Raw genomic sequence first — 14,918 nt, 5'->3', positions numbered from 1 at the left:
CTCAGCAAATCTGAGAAGGTTGTTACAGCCTTGGCGCAGCCCATATAGCCGTGTATTGAGCCCAGACAGTTGTCTTCCTGCTTCGCATTCCTCCATTCTCGCCATAACCTGCAAACCGATGCAAACCATCAAGTCGCGCAGAATTCATTAGACCATGCGAAACTGCGCTGATTAGAGCTTTGGCTCGTATTTCTTTCTCATGTCTCTTAAAGCAGAGCAATCTTGATCCCTTAGTTTTATTTATATCCGCTCCTTCCCTTTCTGAAGCTTGCATATATTTCAGCGTTGTTCGTTTAAATTATATGTGAGATAAACAGCATAATTTTCTTTTTTGGAACCGAGCGTCGGTATGTCATCGCACCAATTAGTTATATTAAAATGGGCAGCGGAAATAAAAGGCACATAACAAAGGCGCAAATATTTCGCACACTATTTGCTCCGTTTCTTCCCGCTGCATTTCAATGTGTCTGAGCAGGCATTTCAAAATTTGGGAGGGGAACAGTTTTCACAATTAACCCTCCCTGCTTCAGTCTGGCGTATAATTGCATTACTTTGCAAAGAAATATTAGCGATTGTTATGCACTCGTACCGATCGGACGCCCGTAAATGCTTAAATTCTCTTCATTGCTTCTGATTTAATTCCCAAGAGGTATACTGACATGAGCAGCGGATATAAATCAGTTAGGATATAATAGTTTTTAAGGGACATGCCTAAAACCAGAAGGAAATTTAGTATTAATACGTTAGCCTTGTATCAAGCGCATCAAGCTTGTATCAAGGGATTAGATTTACGCACGGAGATGCACCTGCTTATAGTTCAACATCATGTTCTGAAAAACGGGGGTGCTTCCGGATGGCAGAATGTGAACTGTAAGCTTATCAGTTTAGGTTTAAGTTTATGGGGTTTAACGTCCCAAATCGACTCAGGCTATGAGAGACGCCGAAGTGGAGGATTCCGGAAATGTCGACAACCTGGGGTCTTTAACGTGCCTGACATCGCACAGCACACGGGCGCCTTGCTTTTCTCATCCATCGAAAAATGGCCGTAGAGGCCGGGATTCGATCTCGCATACTTGAGAACAGTATAGTCGAGCGCCGTACCCACTGCGCCACCCCTGTGGGGACTATATGCTTATCGTCCCCACGAAAATATGGAAACTAAAAATGTTAAACCTGTTTATTGATTTCATATTGCCTCTAGATTTAGTTCCTTAGCCAGGAGCAAATGGGGCATCATCGAACAGATTGCAGAAGAATATAACGCCATTTCAAGACATTATGTCGGACACTTAAGCTCCGCCTTTAAAGGCATGACGCAATATAGTTGGTTACCACTTGACATATAAAAGCCGTTCTAAACAAGCCGTATGAACGTGCCTGCGTAGCCTAGGGGTAACGTGAATTCGAATGTCATGGCAGGCTGATTCTGATATCACTCTCCCATACGAAAGAAGAGGCATGAGTATGTCAGGCAACTGAACATCCAGTTACTGCTCGGCCATGCCATCTGCCTACTTCCACATGTCACTGCATTGTCGGCGATCTTTCGCTCACAAAATCAACGCCGGCGGACGGTAGCCCACGGGGCCACCGATGCCGGATATTCGGTGAACGGGGCTTTTAATGCTATTATACTAAAAGCGAAGCATTTATAAAAACACCGCGAAATGTATCTGGATACGTGTCATCATTGACTCTTAGAAAACCGCGCAAGCAAAACGTACTGAAACTACCTTGTTTCGCAGAACACTAATGGAGGCAGTCGGTCTTTAAAGGTTGGCAAGTGCTTTGATGAAGTGTGTGATATTGTTTGCTGCGTCGTTCTGAAGTCAATTTCAAAAACGTGACTTAATCATGTGCTACAAATCCATGTGTACCCAAAAAAGGTTGTCGATCACCCGTTTTTTTTTTTTCTCTCTCTCTTTGTGCCATCCTAAAGTGGAGTCCCCCATACTGCAGTATGAGCGACATTTCCTGTAATGATGTGCACTAAATAAATTTTTCGGTTCGCTCCTTAATTTTTAATAATACGTAAGGCAGTACTCTACACAGTCTATTGTGCGATATTTGCCTACGATCGTTAAAATTTCATAATCGAATTTATTTTCATACCTGTTTTGGTTTCAATTTCAACAGTCGAACGATGGCTGTCAGGCTAAAGTCAAGTCCATAGGTCACATGAGGAATAAAAAAAAAGCGAGAAAATCATTCCTTTGTCATTTACATCCACTGCAATGCTAAAGCTAGTCTACCTCAGAAACAGGAATCACAAGGTTGTTGATTTGAAAGGCATAACGTCCCAAAGAAACTGAGGGTATGAGGCACGCCAATCGCAAGAAAATGAGGTAATCACAAGAAGCGAAGAAGCAGCTGTCACGTCGATGCTGTCTCATCCTTTTGCTTGACCAGCGGGCTTTGTGCACCAGCGGGCTTGATTCGCGCTTGGGAGGCAAGCAATTGTGCCTGTATATATATTTCATATGCCTTCTCCCACATCGTCACCCATCATGATCTTCTTTCTTCTCCCCCTCCCCTTCCCCAGTGCAGAGTAGCAGGCCAGATTTGAATTATTCCAGCCAACCTCTCTGCTTTTCCGTTAGATAAATCCATCTATCTATCAACCATGGCTGCCTCTGGCTGTTCTAACGCCGGAGCTACCTGTGTGTTTACATTAGTTTATTCGCGCTCTCGAATTGTACCCGCAGAATTTTCGCGATGAGTTTCGCGATAATATACTACGCCTTTGAAACTACCTTTCATATTTGCACAATCTGTTCTAGGATGATCATGACTAGTGTCTACAAAGATACGTCACAGGCGCAAGGTAAAATATGACAGCTGCTTTAAAATCATCGGTCGCCATGTATTCCTACGGGCGATAAGCTCGCTTTTCAATCCCAGTCGGCCCAGCAGGGTGATAACGTCTCAGCTGCATTTTGCTTACGTCACAGTTTGGGGCTGGTGTATAAAAGCGTCTTTCCCTCCAGGCGTTACTTCTCACTCCTATCTCTTTCGACAACGTTAATGCAACTTAATAATGTTGCTGGACATACCAACGAACAGCTCAGCCTTAAAGGCAAAATCGCATGACTGTGTGTTCATTATGCTTCTACCCTGATGCGGAAAAAAATGTTGAAGGCTTATTAAACGATTCAACCGGCTTCACTCTTCAGTCATTAAAGCTATCTAAAGGCATCTGCTTATCACGAACACACTACGATGGCTATTGTTAGATAAACTTTACCAACGAGGCGACTATCAGTGTCATTTATTTTAGTGGCTGCGTTCAGTTGCGTCACGAGCAATATAGATTTTCTTTATATGTGCTAAAACGATGCAGTACTCGAGACTGAAAGCCAAACTCCGGAAGGACTGATCGCACTTTCAGGTTTGACGTCATCGCTGCATCGCCAGTGGTTTTATAAAGCGTTATTCACGCGCATTCCAAGGCCTTGCATTTTGTTAACATTATGATTATGCTAATTTGTCCATTTTTAAGCTGATTTGACCGTGCAGTTGCCAACCCCGACCAAACTACCGCCAGAGGTAGAAGGCAGGAAATTTCACCTAGGGGTATCCAGCTGCATCGAAGCGCGAATCGATGAAGGAGGCTTCGGTGCCACTGAAAATCCATTCTTCAGAGTATCGAGATGCTTGGAGATGGTGTATTAGAAAGGCACTGCGATAGCTGGACATTTTATACCTTATGTAACACGGAAATCCGATCTAGTTGGTATGACAGTTTTCGGGGTCATCGCGAAACTCAGCAGACAAGGAAGAAGACGGGACGAGCTCTCCTCTCGTCTTCTTTCTTGTGCGCTGCGTTTCGCGCTGTTTCCACAAAATCAGTGGAGCCCTGGACTAGGGGCCCAACCACGGCCAGGGAGGTGACGGACTTCCAGAAGAAGCCTCGACCTCCACTGCTAACAAACTTCCAAAAGACAAATAAAGTTTTCAATCAATCAATCAATCCACAAAATTGGTATCTCATGCCAAGACCGGTGGGCGCACTTCTGATTTTCCACGTGCAGGTACCATTGTCCACACGCAGTCAAATGAGAATGCTGTAATCATATAGAAGTGTCTGGGACGTGGCAACGAGCTTTGAGTTAAGACCATAAGCAGAAAAGAATGTTGACTTTTAGTTATGTTGAGTTTTCGTGGCTCTAAAGCAACCAAGACTACGATGCGTCATTATCGACATTTGTCCGTTCTGCACTCTGTGTAGACAAAAGGAGGTGCACCAGTTATAAACTATTTTCTAATGTAATCTCCTCCCATTTCAATGGACACGGTTCATTGCGCCATTCGCTTACGCATTCCTTTCAGGAAGAAGGCTTTCTGTTGGCTGTGAATACAGTTTTTTGCCGGTTTCCGCCTATCCATGAGAAAAATTGAAGACCTCTTGGAACATCCTTTAGTGGCCCAAACAGATTAAATGCAAGGGAGTGAGACCTGGTGTGTATAGAGCAGTTAATTGTTACGTGCGGAGCAACGCGTTTGGGCCTTCGTTGCCTGGAAGTAACATATACACTACAGTCGTCGACCTGATACGGCTCACCACCTGATGAAACCCTGAATATCGACAACCTCGATGACCGTGAGAAGCACCCGCCATCAGCCCTATTGGAGCGTTGAACGGTGATGCATGACTCATTGATTTTCGCATGGACATGCCGGGGGGCGAAAGCAGTGGCTTTACAGCAAACGGAAAGCCTTTTTCCTAAGTGTTATACATTGCCGCTTGATGAACGAAGTGCATTAAAAGAAGACGAGATTAATTAGAAAAATTAGTCATGTCGTGTGGCTTGAATAAACCAATGTAGAAAACAAACGTTTTAAAAAGGGTTTAACATTCCATAGCAACCCAAGTTATGAGTGAGCAGACATTCCTCAAATATTTCTGATGCAGCCCTGATTGTCACTACTACATTGTTACACGCGGCGGAAAGTTGTCTTCTTTAATTTCGAGGATTGCTTTGACCGACGAGAAATCCAGCCCCTTTTTAACAAATAGTCTCCAATAAAACATCACGCGATGACAATGTAACATGCCATATGAGAAAGAAGAAGAGGGCTTGCAGGAGGAAGAGCACCATCGTCACAATCACCGCTCTTTGTTGTGCCGCTGACCAGAGGGCAGTGGCGGGGAAATGACGGGCGGCGGGGGCCAGCCATGACAACATCCACCGACAAAGCGAGCACTACGACGGTGAGTGAGCCGAGCTTGTCCGGCGGACCCTCACCGCGACACGCTGTCTTCAAGAAGAATGCCAAAAAGAAGAAGAAGGCCCGCGAAGGTGACCGGGGCGCCGGGCTGCTCGCCTTACCTGCAGATGCTTTCCAGCCCCCTAAATTCCTCAGACTACCAGGGAGCAGCGCCAGCGAGAGCGACCCTGGGCAGACTCCGTCGACGAGCGTGGACAGCGGACCGTCCTCTGGGGACGTCAGCTTCTCTCAGACGACCAAGCGAAACACCGCCAAGAATGGACGGACGCTGAACGCCGGTAAGCTGTTGAATGATAAAAAGGAAAAGGACGTGTCATCCCCGAAGAAGGCGAAGGGCAAGACTGCCATAGGTGATGAGTCACCTCGCAAGAAAGCGAAAGGCAAGGTCCCCAAAAGCGAAGAGATGCCGTCTCCTAAGAAGTCAAAGAGTATCCCGAAAAGTGAAGAGATGTTGTCTCCTAAGAAGTCAAAGGGAATCAAGAAAAGCGAAGAGATGTCGTCTCCTAAGAAGTCAAAAGGTAAAGTCTCAGTGCAGGCCGATTCACCGAGTAAAAAGGCTAAAAGCAAAGTCGCCATTGAGGAAGAATCACCGCGAAAAAAGGTGAAAGACAAGATCTTTGCAGAGGGGACATTGCCGCCTAAGAAGGGTAAGGACAAGATCTTCGTTGAAGGGGCGTCACCGCGCAAGAAGTTGAAAGATATAGTGCTTGTAGACGGCGCATTGTCGCCTAAAATGGGTAAAAACAAAGTCTTTATAGAGGAACAATCACCGCGGAAAAAGCCTAAAGAAATGGTGTTGGTAGACAAGATACCACCACCCAAGAAGGGTAAAAAGAAGACATTCATTGGTCAGGAATCGCCCCGCAAGAAGATGAAAGACGTTGTATTTGTAGGCGAGGAATTGCCGCTTAAAGGGAATGACAAAATCATCATTGAGGAGGTATCACCGCGCAAGAAGGCGAAGAATAAGGTCCCTAAGGAAGAAAAGTCACCGCGCAAAAAGGCGAAAGACAAGATCCCCGAGGACGAAATGCAGCTTCAGATGGTTATGGTCGCCCCGGATGAGTTGTCACCACGCAAGAAGAAGGACAAAGTCATGAAGGATGAAGAGTCACCGCGCAAGAGAGCAAAGGACAAACCACTAAGGGAGGAAGAGTCACCTGTAAAGAAAAGAGTTAAATCTCCAAAGGAAAGGTCACCTCCCAAAGAGCCCAAGGAGGAGGGTTCACCACGCAAGAAGTCGAAGGAAAAGGCGACGAAGGACAAGAGCTCCGCAGCTAAGAAATCTAAAAAAAAGAAACAAATTGCTTCCGAGGAAGAAAGCGACCTGTCAAGCGATGAGGCAGTTGAGCTTGAAGAGACTATCCAAAGCCCCGAGAGGGTATTTTCTGATTCGGACAATTCAGAAATGAAGCCGGTGCAACACACTCCGTCAAAATTTATTGTGTACCTTGGAGACAGCAGTAAAAGCTACGGCTCAGGTCAAGCTGCTTCCTCTACGTCAGTAACGGATGCATCCTATGACCTGGCAAGGTTATACCTGCAGTGTAAAGAAAAGCAAAAAAGAAGAGCGCTTGAAAGTGCATCGAGCACCCGCAGCGACACGTATTTGATCTTAGACAAGTGCTGCCGCTGTGGTGCTGGATCTGAAATGGTGGGCCAGATAACCGGAAAGCTACCGGCTTGTCACTACTGTCTCGAGGAAATGGGTTTAAACAAGAGAAGGCCGCCGGTAAGAACTCGGTCATACCGACTCGTGGACAATATCTATGAGACGCGGAGCGCCTCCAACGCCCTTTTACAACCGGTTTACTCACGAAGTGCTTGTACCACCGAGGTGAGTGAGCTGAGACGCTACTGCGATCCCTCAGACAAAGTGCTCTTGTGCGGAAGCTCTGTTGGAGTGGACACTACAGAGAAGTACGACGACTTATCCGACGACTACTACAAACTAGCACGGCGAGAAAGCAGGCGTCTTAAGCCGGCTGATGGACTTCACCGCAAGCGAAGCTTTTACTCACATCCGAGAGGCCAGGCAGAGCAGGACATGCCCGAAGTTCGAATAAGAGCACACCTCTCCAGGGAAAGGCAGTCACGCAATAGGGACTTTCCGCGAAGTTGTTCTAGACTACTAGATTCCCCTCCAGATAGCCAGAGAACTGGAAAGAGCGCCAGAAATTACGAAAGAGACGAACCACCGGACAACCAGTTTTTCATGCTAGGGGACATGAGAGAGGATGACTGGGAGTGCGACTACGACGAATTCCACGAAGAAATTAATCTTGGTGAAAATGCCAGAGGCTCGGTAGGCTCGCGGCGTTTCAAAGGAAAAGAGAGAGAAACGCGGGAAGGTGACGGGCGGCACTTTAAGCATAGAGAACGTCTGCAAGACCAAGAGACCGAACAAGGTAAAGTAGATATTCAACTTGACTTGTCCGTAGACGAAGTCTTTGAGCGCTCCCCAGAAGATGAGTCGAAAAATGAAGAGCCATCGGGCGTTGTGGGCGCAACGGAAGCCAAAGTGCCAGATCCCGAGGAGGTTGCCCAGCAAGCGTGGGAACGTTACGCGCGCGACTACAAACGCTTCCAAGAGAACCTTGCAGAGTGGAAATACGAGCAAGAGAAGGCCCACCGGCGTCGTCTGCGAGACGGAGGTGATGGTAGGCCGCGGAGGCCGGTGACGCCGCCGATGCCCAACACTTCCTTTCCTGGAGTCTTCGAAAAGGGAAGCAGCCACATCAGCTCCGAGGAGCCCAAATCCAAGAAGGACGACGACTCCATGCGCATACGCATTGCTGTATCGCCCAGCCGTCGAAGCCGGCTGATGATGAACGAAGTTACGTCCTGGACTCCTGGGCCGTTCCCTCCTGGGGGAGCCGACGGATTGCTGCCCGTGGCGCAAGCCGGTCATCAGCTTCCCATGGCCTCTGCGGTGACGCCAGTCAGAAATCAGCCACACCACTTGCCGTGTGCACCGGCTGCGCACCAGTTGTTCTTTGCACCCCAGGCGAACCCTGCCGCCCAGCCCTCGCCCGCCAGCGGCCCAACACATTCTATGCCATCACCGGTCTCACCTATGTCTCTTCCAACGAGCGGCGTCTGCTCGCCGGTATCAGCGCAGTCTCCACCCGCAGGACCTGTGCCGCAAATCTGAGTGCCGTCTTGGAGACTCAGTGATTGTGCCAGCAAACTGCACTAGTGCAATGGTAGTTAAATGTCTACTGTGGCTGCTTGGCGTAGTGATATGAGCAGTCTATGCATGCGCATGGGCGTGTTCGACCGCAAAACAAAATCTACGCCGATCGTAGTGCTGCGCTTGTCCCTTCGGTGATGAAAGTTAAGAAAATTACCTGATGTTACGATGACACTTTCAATGATATTGCCTCTTATGCGTACAATAACTAAACTTACTTTTCATTTCGATTTCGCACTCTTCTCGACATCTACCTCTCAATATTTTAAAATGGCTGTGGTCCTCTAATAAGCACTTCGGGCTATTGTCAGCATCAGCTTCGCAGAGTGGGATCTGCACGATGAATGCAATATACTTCTTCATGGGTTTTGATAAAGAGAGAGTTAATGCATAGGTAGAAGTGCAGTAATGTTAATCTCAGTTTGAATGCGAAAATCTTCGTTTATTGAAGGCGTGTTCCGGGGATCTGCTCTAGACACCACAAATAATTGCTCAGTGAGTGTAGAGCCCGAACTAGCGAGATGTCATAAGGGGAAACAAGGCTATGGTTTCGTGTTTTACAAATGTAAACATCCCTGGACATACCTTGGCGGGCTATCCTTTCACGCCTAGGAGTCAGTTATGTGTTCTTTTCTTTTGTTTATCCTTGATAGGGTTGTCCACCCAGTCGAAGATCAGCTAGGCAGTTGCCTGGCAAGTAATACTGGAAAGCTCCAGACGTATCCTACAACAAGAAACGCAATAATACGGAGATGTTGCACCTCCTAAGTTGTACCGGAAATATCTGTTAAGAAATCCTTAGTGGCATTTACTGAATCTCAGCGTTTTTATTTGTCTTTTCAATCACAAATGGCAAAAACGAAACCTTGAATTGTGTTTAAACCAGCCAATCCATTTTGCCCTCACTACGAAATGACAATTTATGCTTCTGACGATAAATCTCTGTACCTTCCTTATTTTCGAAACGACTTTCGTATACGCAGTCAAACGTCGAGTAAATTGCACGTCAGTGCACAAACGGGAACAGAGAAATCAGACTAATATAGGACGTCCAAATATATCTAGCGCGCAATAAAAATTCAGTAATTACGAAGAGAGTTCCCAAAGTAATTAGCAAAAATGTCTCGTAGTGAAAAGACGACAATGAAATAAAGATAGGTTTTTAGTCTCTACCACGCCAATTGTTCCTCGTACACACGTTCAAAAATAAATTTTATAAAAACGGTTTTCTGCGATGAAATCCTACTGGACACAATTATATCAGTAAAATTTTGAAATTTGACAAAAGCTTGCCACGTACACCTCGATGCACTCGCAGTGCAGTTACAACGTTCCCGAAGACAACGAAGAAGACAAAATCGCTGCCACTGCCGCCGACCGTGCTCGGGAAGATCGGCTCCGAAGCTGGGGAACCGAGTCATGATTGGCGTGGGCCGGAAACCGTGAGTCGTCGTTCTCGAACCGTCAACGTCGCTTTTAAGTCGGTTATCCGCCGAGGTCGCAGAGTCATGGCCGGTTCCAGGCCCGGGGGCCCGCGGATCCGGCTGGAAGGCGGTCCCAGCGGGGGGCCCTACCAAGAGCTTGCCGTGCGCTTCAAGAGTCCCAGCAACACCAGCGTGGGCAGTCTGGCTAGCACCCCCTTGTCGTACACAGCTATGGTCGGCCCGTACGGCGCCAGCATCAGTGTGTCCAGCGATGAGGGCGACAGAGATCCGGAGCTGAACGTGGTGAGTCAGTGCAAGGGACACACACCGCTCGATGAGATGGGCATAAAAACGCGAAACCAGCCTTCCATCCGCCTCGTATCTCGCTGCCGAGGCACGCCGTACGGCACACAGACTGGCGTGATCCTCGATGACCCGGAAGATGGGCAGGGTGAAGTGGATGTGTCCATCGACGCACCACCGGGAATTCGCGTGATTGGACGCTGCACTGAGACCAGCGGGTCGTACTCCTACCGCGATGACGAGATGTTGGTTCCGCCGGCAGTCGGCCGCAGTGGCCGCTGCCGCGACCACATGGCTGCTTACATCGCAAGCCGTGGAGGCGCTGTCGCGACTGGAACCAAGGAGTACTCTGGTGGCAGCAGCGAGCGTGGAGTAGCAGCCATTGCTCACGTTATGGGAGAGTGCACCCACTTCCAAGAGATGTCTGAGACTGAACTGTCGTACGAGGACGACTACGAGACTTGCAGGGTATGCGTCAAGCGAATGAAAGAATCATCCCGGGACGGAGCAGCCTCTCAGGCTCCCAGGATAGCGCGTAAGACATCTATGGTTCACATATACGCCGGTGACACCGATGGCGACTCTCCTAAAAACCAGCTCAAGCAGAAATGGCTCTGCGAGACGAAGTCTCGACACACAACTAGGAAGCATTCTCCGAGCCCTCCACAGCAGTTGTCGCGATCTCCGTCGCCGCCATCAACGCCATCGTTGCCACCGAACAGAGAACGAAGGAGTCGGCCACCTTACAGACCACCCGCTGGACTTCCGCCAAGACGACAGCCAAAACCTCAGTCACTTCCCGCTTCGCGGACGCCATCTCACCCGTCTTCTAGTGCTTCTCCGTCCAGGCATTCGTCGAGGCAGTCTTCGAGGGCTGTGTCTAGTTCGCGTTCGCCATCGCGAGCGGAGTCGCAGTCTCCTTCTATGGCCACCACGGCTAAAGTGGAAATTGAGGATATGTCGTGGAATTCGTCGCATTCGTCCAGCATCGAGGTTCAGCTGACCAAGAAGGAAACGAAGAGGGGCGAAAAGGGCAGCTCGCGTGGCCGAAGCAGTGGCCCACCACGTGATGTCCCCAAAAAGCCCGCGGCTCCAACGCCGCCTCCAGATCTCCGTTACTCAGTGCAGGCGAAGCTGGCCTTAAGCAAGGACTCCTTGGAGATGATAAGGCGGGCAAGCACTGAAAAGATGGCAGCTCCGAAGGCGAAAGCAGCCACCTCCGCCGAGATGGTCATGCGTGCCGCCTGGGAGCAGTACTACAGCGAGTACGACAAGTACAAGGAAGAAATGGCCGTCTGGGAAGACGTGCAGCGAAAGATGCGAAAGCAGCTGGCACGCTTCCTGTCGGGACCCAGCAAGCCTCCGGCACCACCACCAGGCATTCAGCCGATGATGGGAGCCTCAAAGACCGCGCTGGCGCTCCCAGCATCCCAGGAACCGGCCAGCGGTAGTTCTAACCCACCAGCCGACGAAGGAATGCACATAAGGATCGGCCTTCCCGGAAGAATGGTGAAAGGTCGACGAAGCAGGAGCTTTACCGTGAATCGGCCGCTGGAAGAAGCTCCACCGTGCGTGCAGGCCATGTATCCGGGACCATTTGGACCACCGGGGCCGTTTGGCTCGCAGCCGTCTTTTGGAAGCCAGCCGCCCTTTGGGCCACCACCGCCACCGCCGCCTTTCGCGGGACCTGGAGGCCCCTTTCGTGGGTTCCTCCGTCCACCCCCTATGCTGATGCCACCTCCGCACCAGCAGTACGGACCTCCGGGACCGTTTGCGCCTCAGCAGCCCTCTCCACCATATGCGGGAATGAGGCCGCCCAGACGCTCTACGTCGCACATCACACTCAACTTCATGTCGTGAGTTCGCTGTTGTGCGAGCGGTCGACATTGGTCCTGTACTTTCGTGATAAAATTGTGCCGTGAAGTCGATATGATTTTCTTGAAAATTCATTAGATGGGAAGAGAGTCGGCAGTGGGATTCATGGCTGGAGAGTGAAGAGAGTGTTTTGTCGCATTAAATTTAGGATGCTGCACTTCGATCTATCATGCCTGCCTATTTGTAAATCAAACTCATTTGTAAGCCTATTTGTAAATCAATGACCCTTATTTATCTGCACCCAGGCTTAAAAAAAAAAACTCGTTCTGATTGCGTTGTCATTGCGGCTAGTACGAACATTCTCTGAACGATCGGTGTGCAGGATATAGGGTCTGAGTCGTCAGGGATCTTTTAACCAAACACCGTCTTCACTGATCAGCGAAACATCCCTCCCCCCCCTTCTACAGCTTATGCGGATCCCGATACCAAGAGGTTCTCATTCTGCCATTAATTTAGGCATCGACCTGACTGCTCACTTGGTTCATAGTGAAACTTTGCTTCCTTGCCGCGCCGTTCGCGAGACGGCACAAGCGTACAAGCTTATTTGGGGCAGTCTATAAAAGCACAAAGCCACACTTTTCGCCATCTTAACGATCGCATACGTCATAGCCTCGATCTTCGCGGTTCCAGTCGCCGCCCAGTTCTCGCTTCTTTCACTAGCTTTTCTGCCACAGATGTTATGGTTTCTTCAGGAAACCCAGGTTTCTCTAGGCGAAATTTTTGCAAAGGCACGGTTTTAGGGAAACAATGCAGGAATGGCTAATTGAGAGGAGCGCGGATGGCATTCATGGCAATACCTCTCTTTACAAATTTGCAGGTCGCTGCGAAACATGTAACGTCACGCCTATCTCGTACCTGCGGGAGGCGTATCTGGGATCCGCGTACAGCATCCAGAAAATAACGACATCCGCGCAAAAATACGTGTAATAAATGCTACAGCCTCAGATATCGCATCTCCTGAACGCAATTTCAGTGATGCCACACAGGGTCAAAATGTCTATAAAGTACACCTCTAGGTTTGACATCTCGACTGCGCGAGTGATATTGTCAATAGTTTGATAAGACGTATATTCCATTTTTTTTATGAACGACATTTTATTACGATCTTCTGTCCTGTAGGCGTTCGTTCATTTGTCTCTTGAGTTAAAAGAAGCGCCAACAAATATTCCGAATTGTTATATAGGTGTAATTCTGTATACTATTGCAACTGAGCCAATAGCAACATTACTGTCACTAAGCACCTTCGGCGGCAGTTTATAAGTCCCAACTATGATGATCAAAAGAGGCAGTGAGTAAATCCCAATAGCGTCAGAAAAGAGTTCCTGCCTTTACATTCAGTAGCCATCATGGCAGCAGCTACAGGATACGTTGCCATAACACGAAAGAGAGTAATTGATGGGCCCCTGTGCTATAATCAATGCGAAAGTTTGGACATAATACCTTACCTCTGCGGTCATTGTGCTCGCAAGCGAAAATTATTTTCAAGAACCTAAAAACGAAAGAAGCCACGATAAAAGAAGAGTAGGTAATTTTTCACTGTGATTTGCATTCTCGCATTTGTTTTCGATACTAATTTCTGTTGCGCGCTGTGCATTTCTTCGATATTCCGCTGCCTCCGTGAGAGGCTGATGACACTGCACGAAACCATCGATCGATGCAGCTTCCTTATTAAAAAAGAACTGTGCTCTTGCCCCGTTATTATGCCCGCCATCTTTCAAAGAAGCAACCAGAAAAAGGCACAAAAACATACAAATATATCCCCTCTACGGCGGCGCTGAAACTTGGGCGAGCAATAAAGTCCCTTTCTCCTCAGCAAGCCGCGAAGCCGGAAAGCACTCGCACACTGTGAGCCCCAGCCCTGCTGAGCACAGGATGAGGAGGCCTTGTTTTACGGGCGAAACAGCTCGGCAGTATAGCGAAGGCAGTTATTTCGGCAATCTCGGCGCCTCCATCAGCTCCTAGGTTCTGCACTTCAGCGAACTTTCCGCACTCGCTCCCAAATTTCCTCCTCTCTTCGTCTCTCTCAATACAATCTGTCTTTTCTAACCGCCCCTCTATCCAAATACCCGCCTGACTAGAGTGTGCATGTCAGACAGTCTCCCTAGGAATCCTTGCAGCGCTCTGGATGCTGATAGACTGGCGCGAAGCAAACAGCTAATTCCCAGTAACCAGGTTCTTGATTAACACTGCAGTTTCTTTGCAAGCGAGCCTCTACGGGTCGCTGTAAGCTGAAACCCGACCGCTTCTTACGGTGAATATCCTTGTTCTTTAATGCATTACCCCGAGCCCCTGTATGTTTACTGAGTTAGCTTCAGTACTTAGGCATTTATTTGGTAAATAAAGTAGTGTTGGTGCAGCTTTTGATCCCGGAGCATACTCTGTTCGAGTGCGTATTGGAGCTACATCTGTCTCTTCTCCGTCTGCAGTTTATCTGTTTTATTCTTGAGTTCGCCACATACAGAGGTGGAAGAACAGGATTTTTGAAAGCCGTATGTAGAATGAATAACAAATCTTAATTAGGTGCTTCTAAGCCTCTTGGCTAAATGTTTGCTTCTTTATCGTTTTCTTTCTACCCCTCTTTATCTGACAAAACACTACCTCGCTCTTTCTACACAGTGTCGTCGGGTTCTAGCACAGGAACATAGCAATGTAGTAGCGTGGACGTGTACGAGTTCGCAAGGCTGGGCGATCTCTTGCATTGTGCGTTACATCCGGTCTAGCTTGTAAAGTCCTGGATTGTAATGTGGCGCACCAAAAGCCGGCGTCTTTCTCTTCTTTGACGTTGTTACTGTCTAAGAAGGCTGGCTCCGTTGTTTTACCATGATTAATACTCGCCTCATCCTAGGTATGCAACCTCTACCACAGTTATGTTCAGTGAAGGCAAGCAATAATTT

At 48.4% G+C, this 14,918-nt stretch overlaps 2 protein-coding genes across 2 annotated transcripts in view; one reads left to right on the top strand and one right to left on the bottom strand.

Moving 5' to 3' along the window:
* Positions 1 to 14,918, bottom strand: part of LOC146182067 (pyrokinin-1 receptor-like) — a 356,768-nt gene that overhangs the window by 218,486 nt on the left and 123,364 nt on the right. The gene's annotated exons all lie outside the window — the stretch shown is intronic.
* Positions 9,931 to 12,009, top strand: LOC146182068 (uncharacterized). The gene has a single exon (XM_084577740.1). The coding sequence runs from the start codon at positions 9,931 to 9,933 to the stop codon at positions 12,007 to 12,009; it is 2,079 nt and encodes a 692-aa protein (XP_084433866.1).

Source organism: Amblyomma maculatum, chromosome 8 (assembly GCF_055883805.1).
Source record: "Amblyomma maculatum isolate TAMU_Amacu chromosome 8, ASM5588380v1, whole genome shotgun sequence".
Lineage (NCBI taxonomy): Eukaryota > Metazoa > Arthropoda > Arachnida > Ixodida > Ixodidae > Amblyomma > Amblyomma maculatum.
The sequence above is the reverse complement of the archived record's forward strand: the minus strand, read 5'-3'. Positions and strand labels throughout refer to the sequence as shown.